General features: G+C 41.0%; 1 protein-coding gene across 7 annotated transcripts; it reads right to left on the bottom strand.

Annotated features, from left to right (window-relative positions):
• Positions 1-1,585: 1,585 nt before the first annotated feature.
• BEST3 (bestrophin 3) lies at positions 1,586-23,009 on the bottom strand. 7 transcript variants are annotated; one of them, XM_041411168.1, is made up of 11 exons: positions 22,830-23,009; positions 19,871-19,948; positions 18,945-19,114; positions 17,156-17,250; positions 16,397-16,630; positions 10,988-11,142; positions 10,219-10,296; positions 9,679-9,831; positions 6,334-6,414; positions 4,874-5,025; positions 1,586-2,497 (listed from the first exon to the last, which is right to left on the bottom strand). In XM_041411168.1, exons 3-11 carry the CDS (start codon positions 19,094-19,096, stop codon positions 1,591-1,593), a joined length of 2,007 nt encoding a protein of 668 aa, XP_041267102.1. In that variant the 5' UTR covers positions 19,097-19,114; positions 19,871-19,948; positions 22,830-23,009; the 3' UTR covers positions 1,586-1,590. The 7 variants fall into 7 exon arrangements, with proteins under 7 accessions (XP_041267102.1, XP_041267101.1, XP_041267100.1 ...); XM_041411167.1 differs by lacking the exon at positions 19,871-19,948 and adding an exon at positions 20,150-20,311 and having other exon boundaries at positions 22,830-23,008; XM_041411166.1 differs by lacking the exon at positions 19,871-19,948 and having other exon boundaries at positions 22,830-23,008.
• Positions 23,010-23,592: the final 583 nt, after the last annotated feature.

Genomic DNA, 23,592 nt, shown 5'->3' with positions numbered 1-23,592 from the left:
ATTTCGAGGCTGAAATAAAGCTGGAAAAAGTACAAGTGGGGAGGGCAGTTGATTTTTGTTCAAAGCCTACCCAGATGAGAGAGGGTCCTGCTGTATGTGACATCAGTTAGAAGGGCTCCTCGCCTAAGTGGCCGTAGGAGCAGGAGCAGGCAGGTCTGTTCATTCCCTTTCCAGGTTCAGGAAGTCCTAAAGTCTCCCAGGTGCCACTGGTGTTACCACTTACCATGGCAGAGAGGCTGGTTTGTTTTTTGAAGTGCAACCTTCTGAGGAAGAGAGCTGGGTGGATTTTCTGTCCATGCAGTCCATACTGCTTTTGCTGGTTGTTGCAGACTCTTAACTTTTGGTCCCCCCTCTCTCTGTTCTTTCAGTTCCTGAGCTACCTTGTCTCTCCCTTGTCTGTCCTCTACTCACTGATGTGAGAATGCTGGCAACATGCTGCAGACTGCACTTTTGTAAACATGGGTGAGAGCTAAACCCAAGGAGATGTGGCTGCTTTCCTGGCCTACTTTGAGACTTCTTTTGCAGGAGTGATAGCTGAAAGTCCAGGTCACTATCAGCAGGTTTAGGGAGGTGGCTTGGTCATCCCTGGGGCAGCAGGAGCCACCTAATGCTGACTCAGGTTTGGGTTAATTAAGAATGTGCGTGGTACATCTGGTTAGCATGGGAATGGGGGAGAGGTTTAGGAAGTGGAGACCAGTTTTGGTAGGAGTCATGGGTCACTTTGTTGTTTGCCTGGGATGCTTACAGCCTGTGCACTTCCAGCTGAAGATCTCCACAAGAGTGGAGCCCTAGGCTTAGTTGCACCTGCAGCTCCATCACCTCTTGAGAGAGTGCTGCAGCCCTGTCATCCCTAGGGAAGCCACCTGGGAGCCTCATTTTACAATAAACTGTCACTGGGTATGCCACATATGTGCTCCAAGGCTCAGACATCCCATGCCCAGCTCATCAGCTATTTTGCACCTACCTTTAGTTAAAATTATATTAAACATTTAATCCTTTTATTTATTCTACTCTTTAGTGGCATAGCTTCATCAGGAGTGGGGCAGGATTCTGTCCTACACAAATGTGGGGCCTGATTTTTCAAGTGTTCCTCCAGACAGTGAGAGATGATGGGCTGAATCTCTCCAGGCTGAGAAAGGACTGGACCTTCATCTTGCCTTTGAGCCACTTGAGTAGAAACCAAAACTGTTGGTAGATCTTACAGGGATGTCATGGACCTTAAGCTGACGGAGCAGACAAAGGCAGCAGAGTTCAGTGTATATTCAAAGTAGACAGAACCACACCCACTCTTCTGATAACCTTAGTGCTTCCTCTAGTTTTGCCTACACAGCTCACTGCCGTATACATCCTGAGGCTCCCAGTACTCCCTGTAAGTGTATTTCCCACAGGGTCACAGATTTCAAGCCAGTGACCAAGTGGCTTAAAATATGTCAACACAATGCCTCCTATTTAGATGCCCAAATCCTCTATTGGATCTTGTTCATGACTTGTCTGAGTACTGAGTCTGCCCTTCTTCACATTCAGCAAATTTGTGTGAGAACCATGTTTAAGAGAAGACAAGAAGTTCAGTCAAACTCAGAGGAAGAATGGTCAAAGTTTTCTTTCACTCTCCTCATTAGAAAATTCTACTATGGCTGTTTCTTTACTGTCCAGGTTTTCCCATAAGTCCTGCATCTCAAATGTTTGTGGAGCACAAGCAGAAGTGCCATTTTTTCCATCACTAAATGTCCTTTCCTGTGAAGTCGTCTCAGAATCTGTGGAAGGTGGTGCAGCATCAGCATTTGATGCTGTACTAGGACTATGGAAGCTTGGTAAACTCCATCGCTGAAGGTTTCTCTCATGATCTGTTATGAGACCAGCTATGTTACTAACCTGGGGCTCATGTTTGGGCTCTCCTATCACACTAGGAAGTGACTGATGCACCTCTGAACTTGAGAGGTATGGAGTCATTTCTGGGGGGAAAAAGTGTTGGTTCAGAAGAGCCACATTTGCCTCAGCTATGATCCTTTGGAGCTTCTCTTCTGGCATGCTTGCGGAGCGCTCTGTTGGCAGGTCTGGTTTGTCCACCACATCAGGTTCAATCTCCTGGGCTTCAGAAACGATGACCTCAGGAACTGGCCTGGTTGTCTCAGATGAGGTGTCACTGTCACCAAACTGTGCCTCGTTCCTTGAGGTTTCTGTTATGGGTCCTAGCTCTCGGCTACCATGAAGTCTGTTACTTCTGGAAACTCCTTCATGTTTCTTCTTGAAGCTTAAGGTAGAGTGCCTCCCTCTTGTGTGCATTTCCTGCAGCTGTCTGATGTGCCCTTTTTCATCTGCTGGGAAAAACACCGAATTCTCACTTGTCTGCCGACTGTAGCGCTGGTGAGTGGGGTATGAAGGACCCTCATGGACGCTGAGAAACCTCTTGACTCTTCTCAAAACCGAATACTGTCTGTGGTGCTTCTCCTCTTCCCAAGGCCACTCTTCCCCATAGAGAAATTCAGTATCAGCCAGCCTGCCAAGTAAAGCCAGGTAGTACATGTCACTTAAATATAGGAAGCATCTATACACATTTATCCCTCTGTCTCAAACACAGGACCCAAGACATAGGAACCAAGGCCTAGTGTGTCCCTAAAGAGAAGGAAGAAAAGCATGAGGGTGCCAGGAAAGAGTGTCTGTGCCTTTGAATCAGCCAGATCACACAAAGAACTCTCCACATCCAGATGTCACTTCTCCTACGGAGCAGGCTGGGAGGGCATCCAGCCAGGCATCTGGCACCATTTCATATTTGAGCTGCAGCCTTCTGAGGCATCTCCACGTGGTTAGGCTTGTGCTCAGGGTGAGGGAAAGGGGAGAAAGGAACCCTACTCAGTGCTGTAGTTACTTTTTCAGGAGAATCCTTCAGGCAAAAATAGCAACAGTGAAAAAGCTACTGCTGGAAAAGAGGACAACAGTTTCAAAAAATGTTGAAATTACTCAGATGGCCAAATCTCACTTATTTCTGGAGCATGACAGTGTGTCTGAAGGTCTCACCTGTACCTGGTGCTCTTCTCCTGCACAGCCTTGGTGCTTCATGAGAACAGCTATTGCTGCACATGCCAGTGAATTCAGTACACGTCACTGACAGTGCAGTCTGGGCAAGCCAAGCTGGCCCAGTTACCTGTCCTAAGGACAGGAATGGCAGAGGGGCTTGGGCCAAACCTGAGGCATGGAGCACAGGCAGGCAACACAAACCTGGAGGGACAGAGGAACTTCATCCAGCACTTGTGAAGATCATAGAACAGTTTATGTTGGAAGGGCCCTTAAAGCAGCTAATCCAACCTCCCTGTGCTGAGCAGGGACACCTTCAACTAGATCAGGCTGCTCATGGCCCCATCCAGCCTGGCCTGCAATGTTTACAGGAATGGGACACCTACCACCTCTTTAGGCAACTTGTTCCAGATGTTAGCTTGAGGTGACTGGAGAAGGCTTTGGGTTTTGGCTCAAGTTTTATACATTTGCTTTGGACCTGGAAGGATTTTTAGAGCTTGGTTTTGAAGTTTGCATAAGAGTTATCCATAATTTTTAGAGATATGAACAGAGAAACAGTTCACATGAGAAGATAATTAATAAAAAGTCAACACATCAGAGCTGTTTGCATTCCACAGGGGCTATCAGGGAGCTATTTCTCATTCTCTCCTTCCTTAATTTTTTGTGTGAAGTAATTTTTTATTAAAAAATTGTTTGCAGACTTAATAGACTTAATGATATTTCTTCTTTGCCACCTTTTCCCCCTAGAAATTACCTTAAAATAGACTATATTCTATGAAATTTTCTTTAGTTTTTTTTTTACTTCCTTCTTTACTTTTCTTTTTGCCATTTTATAGTGTTTGTTTTTTTTTTCCAGAAGGAAATAACTTCTGAAATGGCTGTGTGTGATAAACCATTGTCCCTTGTGATAGAATGCATGCAAAAATGAAAAAAAAAAAGATCAAAAATGAGAAAACCACAATTCTGAGGCCAAATGAAGCAAAAAATTAAAGACATTTTATTTTGATAAAGATGGGAAATGATGGGAAAATTGTAAATATCTTGAGATAATTTTAAAAGTTAAAAAATGTCTGTAAAGTTTTTAAAAAGGTTTTCAGAAGGGAACATCTACTTGCTTGGTATTTTCTCAGGCATGATGGCATTTATGCTTATTGACCTGTCTGTATTACAGCATGTCACAAGTAACTAACAGCTCCTAAGCTAACTGGCCTGTCACTGATCCCTCATATAGATCCTGACAACAGGGGGCAATCCCATACCCTCTATTCTTTGTAACTATTGTGCTTTGTTGATCTCTGCAAATAAATCCTCTTCATACCTTCACAAAATCTGGCCATTTCAACTTCCATGCCAGGATTATTAGTTAATGAAAAGCCATAAAACATTTAAGATGATTTCTTGTTGATCTTCACAAAAATCTGGACTGATTTCAACTGTTGTCTGCTAACTAAATGAACAAAGGAATAGCTGTTTTGCTAATTGGGGATGCATGAAGAAGCTGTAGCAGAGCAAGTATTATTAAGATAAGTCAGTCACTGTCTTCAGGTATCATCCTGTGCTCAGAGACTATCAACAAATGTGTTCAGAGACTATCAACAAACCCTCCCTGCAAACACACTCTATTTACTGATTACACAGTTTAAGATATGCCTGCACAACTTGGATGAACACATGGACCACTGGAGACATCCTCCCACCAACACCAGCCTGTCCACTCTCTACTAAGTTCTTTTCCCATTTCCATCTTCTCCGCTGGAAGTATCGTCAGAGCCCGCATCCCTGCACTGACTGTCTGCCAGTCAGTACAGACTGTCGGGGTGTGACCTGTCTGATGGCATTCAGGACCCTTAGTGCCACTCACCCCATTTCAATAGTCGATCCAAGAAAGGAAGGAATGCAGTAATCAGCAGCTGCTTTTGTGTAGGGTGGGCGAGCAGAGGTATCATTCCAGTAAATATCTTTCTCCATCCTTGGCAAGTTCATGTGCATCTCATCCACAGCCAGAAGTGAAACCTTAAATTTTTTTTGCATAAATCATGTCACTTTCAACATAGTGGAGTATATGAAATAGTCTACTTTATACTCCCTGTGTCAACATTTCCTTCAGAAACCCTTTAACATAAGCTGTGTATGATGGCTTGGGCATTAGGAAGAGACTCAGTATTACAAAATAAACCCCCAATATCTGCCCATACTCATGAAAGAATAAATTTTATTATAACTTAAATCTTCTGTACTGCAAGATATTTGTGCCAAATTGAAGTCCTTCCCACACATATAATGAGTTAGATGTGATCCTTTGTGTGCTATGGAAAATCTGTGTAAAGTATTACGCATGTGCTCCTTGAAGTGTCCAGAGGTCAAGAATCTCTCTGATAAGCTTCATTGCCAGTTTAAGACATTCCAAATCAAGTATCTGAACATCCTTCTAATAAGTTTTACACAACAGGCTCTAAGCACAGTAGTGTGAGTATCCTGACATGGTGCTAACCCAGAGAGCATCATTGTCCATGTGAAGCCCTTTCCCATTCTTGCACATACCTGCACGCCTTACTCTGGTTACTTTGCTTAATTTAGTAGTTTGTTTGGCCCTTGCTCCCCCTAACTCCTGGGCTCTGCTTTCCTGGAGTGGAATCTGACAGCAGCTCAGCCAGCCCTGTGCTTGGCTCTATGCAAGGGGAGCAGCACGGTGCTGTGGGACCTCCTTGTGTCTCTGAGCTCCTTGACAGCACAACAGCCAGGGCTCTTTGGGAATCAGGGGTAACTGGAATAAAACTGTACCCTTGTCATCTCACAGACCCTGTGACTGGGGACACTGGCTCCTGTGCTGACCACCGATACTGGCTGGGTGACAGCATCCCAACACGAGTCATGGTACTCGCCCTGCTTATTAGTTCAGGGCCCTGCTTAGTGTTTTTACTATATTTGCTGCCTTTCTTTTTAAAGGAAGGTTCATATGCAATATTTTAATCTCGAGACATTCAGATTAGCAAAATGTGTTCTTATCTATGTGGGAATGAATTTTGGATTTTGCAGGATTGACCTACATTACATGTTTTTCCAGGCATAGAGTGGTTTTGCAATTTAAGGTCAGCTGTTTGCATGTTTAGTCAGGCATTGTAAATGCCAAATACCAAAATCAAGATGAATTAGCTTGTGAAAACAAACTCTGTGGATCACAGCCACAGGTGGTCCTTCAGGGAAAGAATATGTTTTGCTAGCAGTTGTTGCCCTGATTTATTCCTCAATTAAAGACATAGTATTAGATGTAATGATAACCCATGGTAGAGTAAAGCTGGAAGCAGAAATAACAACAGCAACCTGTAAATTTCTATCGATGCACCAGTTAGTTTCAAAATCATCATCATCTTCTCCAAATGGATTAATGAGTTGTTCAGCAACCTGGAAAGAAAACGAGACAGTGAAGAGAGGTTGGCATGCCATGTCAGGACTACTGCTGCAGAGAAAGTAGGATTGGATTTTTCTCTCTCTCCCTGCCTGTCACTTGCAATCATAGCTTGAGCTCCTGTGTGATTGTTCTGCCAGCCTAGCGAAGGAACAGCTTGCTTTCACTATAGATTCATATCTCTGTGCCTCGCTGGTGCTGTCAATCACAATTGTCAGTGCTGGCCTGCTGGGAGCTGAGACATGTCTGGGCCAAGGTAATTGTCACATCCAATAGTCATTACCTTTCCTTACTGTTGTCTTTGGCTCATTTATATGAATGGTTTAGCAGCTAGAGGCTCTGTTATTGCACTGTTGTCTGCAATAGTCCACCAGCCCATGGGGTCAGTATTCCCAAGCCTTGCAGCTGGAGTCTGCTGGAGGAGTCCACCTCAGCCCCTACTTCTTTATCAGCATTAGCCCCAATGGCAATCTTCCAAAGCTTTTGAGGAAAAGCAGCGTACAAAAAAACGTGACTCAAGTCAACTCTGCATCATGCTAGCCAAATCCCAGAGACAGAACTTGAGTCTGGTTCTTTAATTCAGCACCTGAGTCTGGTTCTTTAATTCAGCCTGCTGACTTGGGTTTCTGTACCTGAAGTGGCTGAAACTGCAGGGCAGAAGCTCATCCTGTGGAGGACACAATCAAACAGCGAGCTCAGACATATTTGTGGTGAGGTACCTTAGTCTGGGAATAGTCTGGAAAGGTACCCTCTCTGGCTCCCCATATCCAGTGAAAAAACCCACAGAGACTGCCCCCACCCCTGTGGTCACTAAAGTAGCACAGAGCTGCTAATGGAGGAAAAAAAAAGTTTAAATAGAAAAAAAAATTTAGGAAATTCAGACTGCTTCTCTGTTTTCTAGTTTCTTGGTACACTGACATGAAATATCCTCTCCATTCTTTTCTCCTTCTGTTTATCTTTTTAAGCCCTGGTTTTAGAGCTGATCACATTCTTGATAGCCCTTCCAAGCCTTCTTTGTGATCACCAGGGCCATACACAGGAGCAGCAGCCAGGTCCTTGATTTAATGTGGGTATGGGTAAAGCAACTGTATGATTAAACAGTCCTGCTCATTAACCTCACTATGGACAGCTATGATCTAAATAACTTATAGCTGTAAAGCAGTTGCTCCCTGCATATTTGTCCTATGTGCCTCTAGGCTGTACCTGTGGATAAGCACTTGCTGACTCTCTGAGGCCACCAGCTCCCAGGCCAGCATTGGCACACAACAAAAGAGCTGCTGAGTAGGTTAACACTACAAAAACACCTGTAAGGGAGGAGCAATGAAAGGAGACAGGGGTCACCTCTGCTCACTCTCATTCACATGGTATTAAATTCTGGGTACACTATGAAAGTGCTGCAAAAGGGAGGAACCAGAACACAGTCTGTGTTGTGGCTCTCCAGGGAAGACATGGATCAGCTTTGTGTAAGCCAGTGGACCACCACCCAAAAGTCCACCATAAAACCTATCACATGAGCTTAAAAAAGTGAGACAGAGCAAATAGTGGTGGTGGCTTTTTTTTTGGCTGACCTGGTCCTGGCATGTGAGACATGACTTTATTTTCCAGAAAGGAGTGTAGCGATAGACAACTAAACTCTGCATTTGGACATCTCCTCTGTCCCTGTAAAGAAAATGGGGATTTAAAAGTGTCTCATGTAATGGGAAACTTTGGCCCTGTATTATAGGTATTTCAGATCAGGCTTGAGGCCAAGGAATGAGCTCAGTTTACCCATTATTTCTGAGGAATTGCCAAGTTACTGGAAGTCAATACCTCAGGGCCCTTTTTGCTTCCTGGCAGCCAAAAGTCCAACACTCTCAGCAGGAAACTGGCTGTAAGCTTCAAGACAAAAATATCCTGACTTGGGGCACTGGAGGTTTGGATGAACCCCCAGCCTGAGGAAACTCTGCTGATATTGAATTAACTTTCAAAAACTTCTTCTCCTCTCTTTAATTTCCTTATGCAGAATATTTTTTCAGTTACAATGGCATCTCATACCTGCCACAGCCAGGAGCTGGCTGGAAGCTCGAGCCTAACTACAGGGGGAGATGCTATAAACATCCTTGGGTGCTGAAGAAGGAAAACCCATTTCTCCAGGGGCACCAGCAGGGCAGTCAAGAGGAACAGCTTACAGTTTTATACCCTGTAGTATAATGGGCAGACACTGCCTACAGATAAAGCCTCACTTTTCTCCAGAAGTTGCTACCTTCACTGTACCAGCCTCCCTTCCTCTCTCTCCCGCTCCCATCCAGGCTGGTCCCTATGCAGCAAAATCCTTTTCCCTCTCATTTCCTAGGACACAACACTAGAGGAGCTTGTCCTGCATGCACTTTACTTTTCCTCACAATCTGCCAGCTCAGTGTGCTGCCTTCTCTACTCTGCCCTTCGGAGCTGGCTGTGGGAAGGCGTGTCTACAGCTAACCATGTTCAATTTATATTCTAACACAAAAGTTATATTCTAACAGAAAAGTTAGCTCTATGTTTCCATCCATGATTAATGAACACGAAAGGAAATCTAATGTACATGAACCCCAATGAAACTTTTTTCCAGCAAATCTGTTTGAGGAGAGAATCACCTTGAGGTATGTGGCTTAATTACTCAGCTATCAGATTGATTGTGGTAGATTAGCCAGCAGTCATCAACAGGCTGATGGGCAGCATCCAATTCCTCTACAACTCTTCTTCTTAATGAACATTTTTATGCAGTGGAGTGCTAGCCACCATTGTCTGTCACTCTTTCATAGCCCTCTGGAACTGGGGACCTTTAATTGCCTGCATCTGATGAGGTTAACAGCAGATACTTCCAGCTTTGATCATAAGAAAGTATCATGCAGACCCTTTCAGCTGATGCAGCCATAGTTCCCCATTGCAGAATGGAGTGGGAGAAAGGCTTTTTTTAATCTCTTTTCTGTCATTTTATAGTTCAAGTCCTGAGACCTTGTGGGAGTAATACTTCCTTAGGAAGTTGTGGTGGCATTGGTGCTACTAAAATGGGCTCTTTCAGATTCACCAAATTCAGACCATTTCTTACCATACGGTCTGTCAGGCGGAATTAAAAATGCATTGCACGATATCTCCATATGACCATAGAACACTTCAGGCGGAATTCACCTCTGGGTAACTTCCGTATTCATTGGAGATTTTACACGTGTGTCACGGATCTGATACCTTGACCCGCCCCCCCGGGAGGGTTCCCCCATCACCTGTCCAGAAAGGCAGTTTACCTTGAGCCATCCTGCATAGAAGAAGAACTGCAGCAGTGTGAAGATTGGAATGTAAATATCTAAGTCATGTCCCTGGTACCCTTGGTCAGTATCCAAAAATTGACGCCCTATCAGGCAGGCAAAGAAAAAGGTATAGACTGCGAGAGTAACAACCTGCAAGGAACAGAACTTCATTGAAATAATGAACCGATACACTCTCATGCATAAGGCAACCCATATAATTTATAAATCTGTGGGAGGTATTGCAAATTCAGAGACCACAGGAGTAATTATGGCCAGGAAGAACACTCAGGAAACAGAAAAACATTTCAATGCTTCTCTCCCCTCTTCCAAATGATGCAAGATCTTCAAAACATCTCTGCATTAAATATGCCTTAAATAGTTAGCCAGGCCTCCACGATCCTGTGCAAGTGAACCAGTGCTCAGTATCTCAGAGGCTCAGGCTGGGGCTATGAATGTTTTATGCCATGAATGTTTGGCACCAACCCCCCTTTTATGGAAATTGTGTTTTGAACTTTCTACAGAATAATAGCTCAGTACCTGGGTATAGACCAGTGGAATTCCAACCCAGTCATAACCAAACAAAAGGCTACACCAAGACCGGTACTTATTCATTTCCTAAAAGGGAAAAAAAAACCCAACCAGCAAGAAACCACAACAAAATAAAATTGCATGGGATACAATTCTGCCTTGTAAATATTTTGTTGAAGTTCATTTTTGCACATATAAAAGGACAGGGAGAAAAGAAAGTATAGTATATATAAATTGATACTATAACTGTACCCAGCACCCCATTTGAATATTGACTTCGTTTATGGAGTTGGAGTGCTTAGTATACTTTGTATTTCTTCACAATTCATCTTCTCCTTCTGTTTTATTCACAGTCTAGTGATACATGAAAGAGAATATATTACATCATAGAAAGGATATTTTACCACTTAATGAAATATTCAGGGAGATTATCTTCTCTGAAGCTGATGATAAAATCTTCAAAATGCCAAATTATTTTCATGTCTCATATTTTTAGCAACGGGACAAGTATGAATTTAGAGTGATGTTACAATAATTTTTTACTCATCAATTTTTTGCTTCTTGCAATATCTTCTTAGTCATGTTAAAAAGAATCCAGATGAATGCTGCTGTGTGTTTAGATGTGCATTGGTACACAAAGAAAAGAGGGACAAATCCTGAGTAAGGTCATTTAGATGACACAGGAGATCTGTGCATACTAAATAAAACCAATTATGCAAGTGAAAAGCAACACAGCAATTTCAGATTAGTTTTTTGTAGATTTCCTTTTTCTACTTACATTCATCAGTGTCTGCAGATCCACACTGTCTCGAATCCTTCCCTCCTTTCGTGCCTTTGATGCCAAATTTCCAAACCAGACAAATGGGACCCAGTATTTCAGGTGGGGAGACTTAAGATCATCAAAAAGTTTTCTTTCATATTTTGTCATAAAACCTATTTACCAAAAAACAAAATAACCTTAATTTATTCTGTGCTTTCAGTACTACTGAGTCTATACATTTGAAATATATTTTTATCTGTTTATGTAATATTTGCATAGAACTCTGCTAAACACAACTTATAATTCTAACTAGTAACCTCCTCTTAAAAAAAAAAATCCAGGACACATCTTGTTTGAAAGAACTTCTTTTTCCATTAATTACCTATGTTAAATTCCTCTTTACCTATATAGGCAATATTTTTTTATTACTGTGTTCTTATATCTAACTGCTGACAGATGGTAGAAACATAGAATACTAAGAATTGTACAAATTACTCTCTAGTTTCATATTCTGCTTTCAGAAAAATAAGGAACTGGACATATCAGTCAATAAACATTTTTCACCAGTGATGGCTTTCAGAAGCATTTTGACATATTGTAAGGGCAGTTATATGACCTTCTGATTCTGATAATTTTTGTTATATCTGCAAAGCAGTGAGCAAGCAACAGAGGATACAAGTGCATGCATGAAACAAAGCCCAACAGAGTGTGTGCCTTCTGCCAGTGAAACACTTCCCTGACAGATTGTTTGATGTTTTCTTTGGGGTTATGAAGGCATGCAAAGAGATGAAGAGGGAATCATGCACAGAAATCCCGCTGCTAAGGGGACGCTGGGCCAGGTGACATGCTGTGGGGCTGCGAGCTGAAGATGCTCTCTGCCTGGCAATTTTCCTTGCTGGGGAGCTGGGAAGGTTTTAGGTTTTCTGAAGAGCTCTCCTGCCTTGTGAAGCCCTGGTTCCCTCTGCTGCAAGCGAGTCCAAGGTCACATAACCGGGGAGCCAGGTCTCTGTGTGACAAATCCTGCACCAGAGCCAGTCTCTGCCTGCGACTGCCAAGGGAGCAGCTGGCTTTTGGAGCAACACCTCTACCCCTCTGGGGAAGAAAGGTCTGCTCTGCTGTCCTCCTTCCACCCAGGCTTTGGCAAAAACAACCTCAGAAAATTCACATTTTCCTTTGTCCAAATTCTGTATTTTCTGGTGTTGGAGCAATTGTCATGTTTGGCAGATTTAGTTTTTGCTCCAGTATGTGACATCTGTGAGGGTGGGTATAAAGCTTCTTTTGTTGTATTGACATTAGTTCTGAAATAAGACAAAGTTAGTAACATGACAGCCCCAAAATAGGGGGCTCAGCCAACCAATTACAAGTTTGAATGCTGAAAATTCAGTAAGAGAATTGACAGTAGACTCCAGTGAGTAAGAATATGTCCATTATGGCTATCATTGCTAATGACACATGACACAGCAAACGAATAAATATATAGAAACTCATATATAGAAATATATAGAATATATAGAAAGTTGTGTTGCATAGAAATGTGAATTAAATTAAAGGAGATTTGCTAAACACAGTGATCTTGAATATTCTGTTGTTGAGGAAAATGTCAGTATTGTACAGTTGGAACAAGCCTACACAGGAGGTATGAAATACTGCAAGTACTGAGAAGGAAGGCAAGGACAGGACAGAAAACATTGTGGAAGAGGAAATATTCAGCAGCAAGAGACAGTACTCATGCAGTATCATAAAATTTCAGAACAGAATAAGATAAAGCTTTTAAAAGTTCCCTGGGCATTTTGCAGCCACTTCTCTTAATCAACTTCACAGAAATAATCAGGTAACCAGACAAATTAACCTGCTAGTCATGGTTCCTGACTCCTAAAAGTCAGTCTTTCAGGCTGCCTTTAGTTTTTGTCCAGCCAGCCTGCTTATTATAGGACAGGAAAAGATGCTTCTGTCAGGCTGAAACAGACAGGCAGAAAAACAAAGAATTGAGTCTGGAGTAAATACTGGATGCATGTCCCTTGGGGGCTCTGGAAAGACTCAGCCTGAAGGGGTCACAAAGAACAGCAAGGATCAGTTCAGCTTTACACTGAAATTGGGCACCTTCTGTTCAGAGAGCTCAACAAAGTCTGATTTTTTTTTTAATGATAAAGGTCAAACTGGCACTGAAGTGTTTGTGTAAATATTTATTAAATATTCTCTTTTATTAATATTAATAATGCCTAGTATTATTATTGCAGAAAATATTAATTCTGGATTGCTCTTACTGCTGGCAATACAGACAACATACACTTCAGAATAGCTCACTGTTATTGCAGTGATAAGGAAACACTTTATATTCCCTTAAATATAAGGGAGGGTATCAAATTTCAATTATTACAATGACGTGGTTTCTAAATATGGTCATGCTATTTTTATTTAGGAGTATTCAAAGAATTAACCAAGAAACTCTATAAACAAGAGTACTGGTTTTGACAAGCACTAGAATACTGAAGTAGCTCCAGAAAATGGGAAATATTTGTCAAACATTGTTCCAGGATCAGGAAAAGGATGATCTCAGGAATGACAGGGCACTGAATCCCTGTGAAAGTATCAGAAGAGTGACATGGAGTGCAATCAATAAACAATCAAAGGATACTAATGTGAACAGTGTCAGCCAAAGAGATAATACAGGAAAATTATTGATGAGAACACAAGCCTGGCTGGGACAAAATCATTCATGAGTAATTCAAAGAGTAGTCAGTTCTCCTGTCAAAACTCAATGGTTTGAGACAAGATTGATTCAGGTTATTCACATTAAATATTTTTAATAGTAGTGGTTAGAGAAGAAGGAACATGATCAAGTAGATAAAAGTTTAATTTTCTGCTTCTGTGTTATGTGGGAAAGGGTTAATTTAGCTGCTTCCAGTAAAGGATTTAGGACTGCAGTCTTCAGCCACCCATAGATATTCATGTTGCTGAGCTCACACCTCATGTTTGTCTTCAGCGTTTCCCATCAGCTCTTTTGGGGTGCTCTCTGCTCAGATGCTCACTCATTACTCTGTTTTTTAACAGTTGTGTTCTTGAGCATCCAACTTCCCCCTTGCACCTTGCAGCCAACATGCTTGCTGTGCTCAGGACAGCTGCTAGGCATTTGACACTTACAGTATGTGTGCACCAGCAGTCAGCATCATGAAGGAGTGAATCCACATGGACCTACTGTCTACAGTTCCACAAAGAGTGTTAAAGCATGAAAAAGAGTCAGAAGAAAGGCCCAGCACTCAAGACTGTAGGAAGAGCCTACAGCTGGTGAAGCTCCTGAGTTTCATTCAAGGCTTTCTGCAGTCTACTAACAAGTAACATTGAGGGGAAAAGTATGTTTCCTTCTAATTAAAAAAAAGAAGAATCCAAACCTATTGCAAAACTCAGTGAATAGAAGATAGCACTGTGCAAGTTCAGACTGAGAATATGATGTCACTCTTCAACAGCAAGTTTACTGTTGTGATTGTCTGGTCACCTAGGATGCAGTGTAGTCTCCAGTATTTCCATCTGAATTTTAAATCTGGGCTGATTGCATTCCTAGAAGGTATTACAGCTCAGTCAGAAATTGCAGCATGATAAAGGATGCTGCTAGCAAGCTTTTGTACCTTGTGTTATGGATGAGTCAGACTAGATCATTGTGGCACTGTTTTAAATTTAAAATCTATGAATTTAAGCAGTTCATTTGCTGAAAGGAGAAGTGTGTAGCAATAGTTATGTCATGGCAGTTCACAGTTTGATAGAAAAATGCAAAATCATCATAAGTTGTTTCAATGATGACTGTGCTGTAAGTATCAGATTTGTGCTGCTCACATTCATATTAAATGCCTCCCTCCCATGCACTCTGATATGCAATGCCACAGGGAGATAGGGAGGGGATGATTACAGAGTATTGTCCAAGTCACTGGATGTTAACAGGAGCAAAATATACCCTGAAAAGCTTGGTACTGCATCAATAAAAACTCTGCAGCACAATATGCATTGATACCTACCAAAAAAAAAAAAAAAAAAAAAAAGTACTGAAATCCAGAGCTGGCTACACTGTCTATACTTATATACAAAGTTTATAGTAGAAGATTTTTCACTGTCAAAAAAAACAACAATCAAAACTTGCTTTCCAGTCTACACTTGGTACAATGCTGTGACATTCTGTCTCTTTGGAACAGATTGTCTTTAGCAATAGGGAGGCAGAGCTGGATTAGCTGCCTGGGAATGTTGTAATTTTCCAGTGTATAATAGAAGCAGATTGCTGGGGACAGTGACAGAAGCTTCCTTGACCTCTCACTGGCTCAGGTAAACAGTTTTGTTGCACAGCACAAGGAAGAGAGCTTTACAATTCAATGAATCCTACATAAATGGTTTGAGGTTTTTTTTCAGTAAGACTGGTGCATTCTGTTTTTTTTTTTTTTTTTTTTTTTTTTTTTAATATATCTGAAGCTTCTCACACATAGTTGAAATGTGTATATGTAAATTACACTGCATATTTTAACTTGCTACAACTTTGCTTACTGCCAAAGGAATAATTTTAAGAAATTCAAGACATTCAGTAGAACACATGACTTCTGTTTGGAACAGATCCCCATATCTTTGCATTGCTGTTCTACCTCTGGCACTGACCATGCCAGTCAGAAGGCACAGTGTCACACCTTGCCTTTAAACACTGAGCAGTCAGTCCTTGATAGACAATCAAAGTGTTACACAACTGAACTCTCTTCACGTGAACATCATTACACTCACTGTGTTATTGAAAGAAACAGAAAACAGACATGTTTAGTACTTAGTTATCCTTGAAAAACTAAGTTTAAAGTAAGTTTTTCAATACAAAGAAAAAACCCTTGGGGCTGAGGAGTTTTTTGAGTAAATCACAACACTTAAAATATGCAATCTATTAAAAATGCACATTTTTAATAGATTGCACATTTCTACTTAAATAAAATATGAGATAAAGCTGTACTTGTGAAGCACCTGCAGAGATCAGTCTTTGATACACCAGACCAAGTCATATCCCAGACACTGGGGCAATGCCATATAACAAGTCACCATTCCTACTGCATCATACTGTATTGCAACTTTGGGGGTTTTTTTGTTCTTTAGAGGATGTTGTACCTGCTCCATATGCCTGAGTGTTTAAGGCAGGCCTATTGCCTCCATGGGGTCTGAAAGCAGCTTCACTTAAGACTGTCAAACTCGCTTGATTTCTGCAGTGTTGCTAAAGACTTTAAGAACATTAAAGATGCACTCTTAAGGTTATATCATTTAAGTCACTAACAAAAAGGTGATTTTTTTTGAGATGGTTTAGTATGAGGCACACATAGGGCCGCAGGAAAGAAAAAATGAGGCTGGCTCCTTCCCTCCCTGAGCCCGCACCTCTGAGAGAAAAGAAAGCAATTTAGGGGAGGCAAAGTGCAGTACCTGCTCCAACCACATGGTCCATGGTGGGGAACCTTTTGTACACAGCGGTGCTGACGGAGCGGAAGATCAGCAGAGAGGTTAAATTCACATAACGCATGAGAGTCCTCCTTAAAAGGCGCCCATACTCATCTCTGCCCTGCACGCAGCTGGAGATGAGCAGCATCAGCCGATCTGGCCAAGGCAAGTTCACAAACTGGTTCCACCAGCGATTCACCACCAAAGTTACATAGAAACCTGAGGGTTAGAAGGAAAAAACCAAGTCCAGTGATTATCAGGATTTCAGTTACTTTAATTTTAGTTTGCAGAGTGTTTTTCATATCATTAAGCTGCTACATTTCACAGAATAAATGCAATAAGCCATGTCAAAACCAATAAAGACTAATTATTTAATGGACATTGCAATGTAACATTCTAGCTGGTTATCTCATACCCACGAATTTCCAAATTTCCCCTTCTGTAGTAAAACTTAGGGTGAATTTATTTCATTGGGAGACCAGGTACAAGGTATCAGTGTAAGTGGGCATGATCTAGATATACGGAAACCTTTCTTGTTACTATATTAAAAGATGAGCATAAATGTTGACGTGACAAAAACAACTTGAACTTGAGAAGGCCTGTTGAAAGCACATGATTATTGTGAACCTCTAACCTCCCACATGCCCCTCAGCTCTGAAATGCTTCCATGCACCAACATTCACAAATGCCTGAACAGAGATATAATTATAATGAAGAATATTTTCACATTTAGCCGGTACTTACCAAGCACGAAAGTTACTGGGATTTGTTCAGCATATTTGTCACAGTAAATTGATAATTTTTCAAAGAAGCGTTTTTGGCTACCTGTAAGAAAAAATCTGCAGCAAAAATAAAATGTATCTGTCCTTTCATAATATTCTGACAATAGCTACTAAGTGCAAATACATATAAATAATCAGATATGTACACTGGGGAGCAACCTTGGCTACTGCCTTCAAGCAAATTCTTAAAGGTAAAGACACTGTTGGCAAGTATTAAAGAACCTGGAGGAAACAACAGTATTGTTCCCTGGTTTTGTGGTTTTCTCAGGACTAATTTGAACGGCACTACTATTGGATCAATATGTCTGGAGAATCAGTTTGCTGTCCCATACAGACTAAAGATGACAGTAAGCTCTAAGTCTGCAAGTAGAGCTTAGTTTCCTTTTCCAAAGTGGTACTTAATGGAAATGCTCAGGCCTGCTTGAATTGCAAAAGGTTAAAAGAATTCCTCTGATTTGAAAATGTTACATTGTTGCAATGTTTTTTTTATTCTTACTCCTATGAATTTTTTCTTTTCCACAAGATTAAAATACAACTATATTTTGCAATCAGGAAAATATTCACCAAATGATAGCAAATGGGCCATGGTAGTAGCTTCTGCCCACGGGAAAAGGTATTTGATGAAATACAACAAGCTTCAGTATAATTTTTTTTTATTTGTATAGGTGAGTATTACAGTTATTCTTTGATTTCTTATAAAAGGAACATATAACAAATATTTGGTGGGTTTTGCTTACAATTGTGCAATAAACTGGAGCGCATATAGAAAGCTTTCTATATGGTGGTATATTTACCATAATCATCAATTGCCTGACATTTCAATAAAACTAGATTAATTTAAATAACTGTGAGACTTTGGTGTTCCTTTACGTATCAATGCTATAATTTTCTTTCTTTGTTTACAGGTATAGATTACTGAGCAAAAAATAGTTATTAATTAGAGGAAAACTGAAGCTCATCTTCTCCTTGCTTCCAATAAAAAGCAGAGATCTAATTAGAGATCACAGTAAGAACTGAACCATAATTTTGATACTTCTATGTAATGTACTTCATCAATTAAAAGTTTCACTGTACTAATTGATGCATTGCATCTGTCATACGGTGTTTAATTCACACCTTGATGGAAAAAACAATTCTTCTTCTAATGTGTTCCTCCCAGGTGCTGGTGACACACAGACAATAACCATGTCTGGCTTCCATGCAGTTTTACTTGGTTCTTTGTAAGCTTTAAAATCAAGTTTGCATGCCTTCCTAGCTTGAAGCAAAACTTTGCTTTTCCTGGCTATATAACTTCACTCCAAAATGATTACCTCTCAGTGTTGTTAAATTCCCACCGAGAAACAAAAGACAGAGTTCTGCAGGGAGGACAAAAGGTCTGTACCTTTGATCTAAAGCAGGGAGGCACGCTCACAACTGACAGCTCAATGTCAGAATGACAAAAGCTGTATAACTTAGGCTTGCTCTGAGTTTTTATGTAGTCTGACTTCAGTAGGATGGTTGCTCAATGCTAGGCTAAAAGGACAATCAGCTGAATATGATAAACAGTATTGACACTCTACATATTTCCTCTAGAACCATAAAGTAAACATGAAAAGGTAAGCACATTGGAAAATGTCCAAGGAAAAGACAGTAAAGAGTAACAGAGAAAAGACAGTAAAGAGTAACCTCCCCCCATCATTCATCAGCCTAACACTGGGAAGTCTGAAACTTCAGCATAACATTTAATGAGATGTGAATTGGAAAGAGTGTACCTGTATAATACACTTATCGCTGTGTAAAGAGTAGCAAAAACAATAAATTCTCTGTACAGCAATTTGTAGATGCTGCCTTTCCACCTTAGGAGTAATCTGTGAAATCCAAAGAAAGTGGCATTTGCTACTTTGCTGGAATAAGTGACTGTCATCGTCGTGGTAGGCTGGGCCTAGAAACAGTAGAAGAGAAGCAGGACACCAACAACATTTTAGACAGTGTATATCCTAACCTGAAGGTACCCTTGTATAGATAGATACACGGATATACATGTAAATTTAAATATATAAAATATGTGTACATAAATACATGGTGTTTGTATTCATATATCTATAGAGAGGGAAAAATAAAAATCTTGCAGTTACAAGCCCTGTTGAGACCTGCAGATTGACTGATGCAAGGCTGTGTTTGGGCTTTATGTCAATGACCACCCAAACCCAGCAGTTAGCACTGAATGTGGCCACCTTTCTGGGTGGTAGAGGCAGGGACATATTACACCTCTGCAGTCTCTGCTTACACTCAGTTTGCTCCACTCTAGTGTGAGCAAAGAATAGGAAACAAATTTGCTTGACTTTTTTTCAAAAAATTTCAGCTTCTTGGTAACAGAAGTAAAGCTAAATTCCACAAATGCATGTACATCCCCAGCCAGTATTTTTAGTCGGCTGAGGTAATTATAATCATTGAAAAAACAAATGAGATTTGGAGACTGCCTCTTTCATTAACAGTTACGACAGCAGCTGAAATCAGCTGGGGAATGCTGTTATTTCTCTCCTTGGCAGCTAGACTTACTCCTCAATATTTCAGCATTGCATGACCATGCAAAACAGCCCTAGGGCTGCTCAGGTAGGTAGTGTGAGACCCAGTGTAATTAAAGTACAACCGAAAATACACAGGTAAATACTTTGTGCTGGGTTTGGTACTCGCTTACCCAGTGCAGGGAGATGCTGCAGGAACTTTCATATGCCGACAAAACAAATCCTAGATGCAAATGTGAATGAAAGCAGTTCTATACAGCATGCAAGAAAGAGACTAGTTAAGACAAGCACAAAATCTCAAGAAAGTTACTGTGTATCACAAATATTATTCTTGATGCCACTGCAGCAAATTTATTGGGGGGTGGGGGAGAAAAATCTGTACTAGTTAATAGATGACAAATATTTTGTGCATCTTGGCTATGTCTCTGATGCAGAGCATAGTAAAAGTTTACCTGTAAAATTGCCAGTTTTGATTTTAGTCACCAAGGGAATCAGCAGAGAAAAGATACCATAAGCTTTGTATTGCTGACAGGCTGTCTCTTTTCCTCTGTAGAATGACTGCTTGATATTTGCCAGTATGGGTCTAAATATTTTTGTGTTGCTTTTTTTTCTTTCTTAAAAAAAAAACAAAAACCAAAAAACCCATGGATTTTGGTCCTTAGAATCCAGACGATATTTTTCTTTTCCTGAGCCTTGGCACAGACCTTTAAACTTTTTGTTTACATTGTTGTACTCCAAGAAGTTCAGTGCAAGAGCCAACTTGTCTGACTGGCATGCATGGAAATGCAGTCGTGTCTGCGAAAAAATCTTGTGGTCAGGATGCAATGCTTAAGAAAATGGAGGCAAAGATGTCCATTCTCCAGCAAAAGTGGCACTTTGTGAGCAATGAAAGAAATCTGTGGCTGGGCTATAGAGGAGGAATGGGGTAAAAGAAAAAGCTTAAAAATATACTGTGTTTCCTGGAACTATTGTAGGAGCCTTTCGATCTTGCCCATTGATGGGTGGAGTATGTGTTCAAACCATGGCACCAACAAATGTGTCTCTATCTCCCCATTAATATCCACTTTGTCATGGAAATTGCCAGTGGGAAATCTCCAGCAGGGACTTAGATCTAGAAAAGATGTCTGATAATGGGAGGGCTTGTAGCTTGGCAAAAACCCAGACCCTCAGCACAACACAATGGCCACAATGAGAAGATGAAGTTAGACAAATGCAGGATGAAATGAAACATAAACTGCTAATATTGGGGACAGTCAAATATCAGAACAGGGGACTGGATAGTCACCCTCTTGTTTAGGATCTTTAAGCTGAGGGCAAACTGTAAGACAGAAGATGACCTTCAGGAAGAATTCACATAACTGAGACAGGCATGAACTGAGGGGTTCTGCTGGTCTCTCCTGGTATCTGGGCATCTGGGCATCATTGTGGGCCACAGAGGAAAAAAGATTCCTTGGAACACCCTTGGAGATTCTGCATCTCTACAGGAAGGCAGCCATTAGTGTCAAAAACTTGACTCTTGGTTTCTGCATTGGAGGTTCAGGAAGTATTCCTTCGTCCCAGCTATCAGAAAGTGGGAAATGCTAAAAACTGCTCAGTAGCTAAGCTGGACAAAGTGGGTCTACCTTCTCTACAGACCTGAAGCAAATCCTGTCTTGCAAGGCCTGGTAGATTGGCTTTGGCCACTAATGCAGAGCTGTAGTGATAACAGGAATCAGGATTAATAATATTACCCCCATGCATTACACTGGGAGAAGATTTTTATCCACCAAATGCAATTTGTCTGCTTGTAGCAACTATATTTCATTTAATCACATTCCAGCCATCTCTTAGCACCTTACTCAATGCCCTTGACTGAACAGAAATTCTTGGAAGACATTGGATGGTCCTGCTTATTCTTTCTGCCTCTGAAAGGGGGCAAAGAAAAGTGGGACTGTTACAGAAATTTTAGGCTTTGGTGCCTTGGTTTCCTTGCCTTTCCTTGCCTATTGTACACTCTGTTTTATCCTCCTGCTAAGCAAATGCTTTCCTTAACATTTATCATTGTGTTCATATAGGGACCTCAGGATAATATAACTCAAAGTCTTAAAATATACATTAGGTCAGATTAGGTGATTACAGAAAAATTTTGACTATACAAAGCTATGAAAGACAGCTATGCATTTGTTTGGTTAGATTTCTCAACTCACCAAACACAAATTTAAATCTGCATTTGTGTTTTTTTTTTCTCTGAGAACAACTACAACCCTTTAGGTACGGCCTCCCCTTGCAAGGGGAAGTTTTGGCGTAAAGCCTTGCGCTGATTCTGGCTCTTGCACAGTGGTCCCAAGCCCCTGGTTCATGGGCAGCATGTTGGCAGAGAGTCCTTCCTACATTACTTATGGCCACAGGAAATTAAAAAGCTAAAACTGAGATGGACAGGAAGAGCAAAGCATAACGATGCCCCCCAGCACATTCCTTCCTAAGCACTCTTTTGGCCAGGGCTGAAGAAGGACAGAGTACATTAGATCAGATACCACAGGCACCAGTGTAATGAAAAAAACATTTCTAATTATCATGCTGCCCTTAAATTAATCAGCAAATATAGGGCTAGGGTTTTTACTGGTATGGATTTGTGAGTTTTGAGGACATAACACAAGTTATGCCCATTTCATGCCTGTAGAGACCTTGACTCATATTTATGATGCTGCTTTTTTTTTTTTTTTTTTTTTTTACTCAGTGTTTATTTACTTTCTGAAACTTTCTCAAGCACAGACTGAAATGCGAGTTATATATTCTTTCACTTTTGCGGAGACCATCAGAAGACCTTAGGCATAAACAGCTAAAAATATAAGTGTGTCCTCTCTGTTAATATTGAACTCAGTCATAAATGGGATTTTTGCCTGGCTGAGAATTTCAGGATGCATTAAGTTTCAGAGAGAAACCACAGTACAAAATAACAGCCATCAATGTTTCCTAACTGACCATGAAAGGCTTTTTACAGAATATATAAATAAATAGTACCTCTATGCAGACTTACCCCTTGTCATTCTTCACCTTATTTTTTAGTTTTCGGCATAGAAGAGAAAGTGAGGGAGAAAGATTTGAGTTAAGCCAACTATAAAAACATATTAAGCTTAAACTGTATCCACTGACCTGCTATTTTGATTCAGCAATCCACGCCCGAAGGCAAATCCTGGACCCTTCCTCTTTCTCAGACGTCCTAAACCAAGTCCCCTTCAGATCTGCAAAAATCACCTTGCTCTTCCCTTAACCTGAAGCAAGGGGTTGCTGCTGCTGAGTCCTAAGAGGAGTGGACTGACAAGAACAGGGGTTAAAATGTCTTTCCACTTCTGGAAGTCTGTTTTTGCCAAGTAGTCTGTCCTGTCAGTTACACAGGGAACATACGCAAGCAGCAGCAGCAGCAGCAGCAGCTGCTGATCTTGCTCTTTTCTAGTCTATAATTATAACGCCACTTGCCATCGGAAGGACCTCTTTCATTTGAGTGAAGAATCTTGCAATGGTTTTGGCTGGCATACATACAGGAATTTTTGCATTTTATTTCCTCCAAAATGGCATGGGTGAGAAGGGAGCATTTTGTTCTGAGACTTGTCTTGGAAAGTGATTGTCTCTAACACGGTCCTGTGAAGACACATCAATGAATAGCACTGATTAACTACATCTAAACTGGAAGACCATAGACAACCCCACCAAACCTGAAAATGTTCCCCAGCTGCACCTTGGTCCCACCCTGGAGCACAGCATTTGCTGCATTTCTGCTTTGCTGATTAGATTTGGGAAATCAGGTCTCTGGGGCATGCTGTAGAAAGCACTCATCCCTCAAAACAGGCAGAGTTGCTGCTACCAAAAGCCTCAGTGGACCTATTCACAACTGTATATTTCAGCACGTGAAAATCCT

This window comes from Onychostruthus taczanowskii, unplaced genomic scaffold (assembly GCF_017590055.1).
Source record: "Onychostruthus taczanowskii isolate IOZ18803 unplaced genomic scaffold, ASM1759005v1 scaffold35, whole genome shotgun sequence".
Classification (NCBI taxonomy): domain Eukaryota; kingdom Metazoa; phylum Chordata; class Aves; order Passeriformes; family Passeridae; genus Onychostruthus; species Onychostruthus taczanowskii.
Note: the sequence above shows the minus strand (reverse complement) of the source record. Positions and strands in the feature narration are given on the sequence as shown.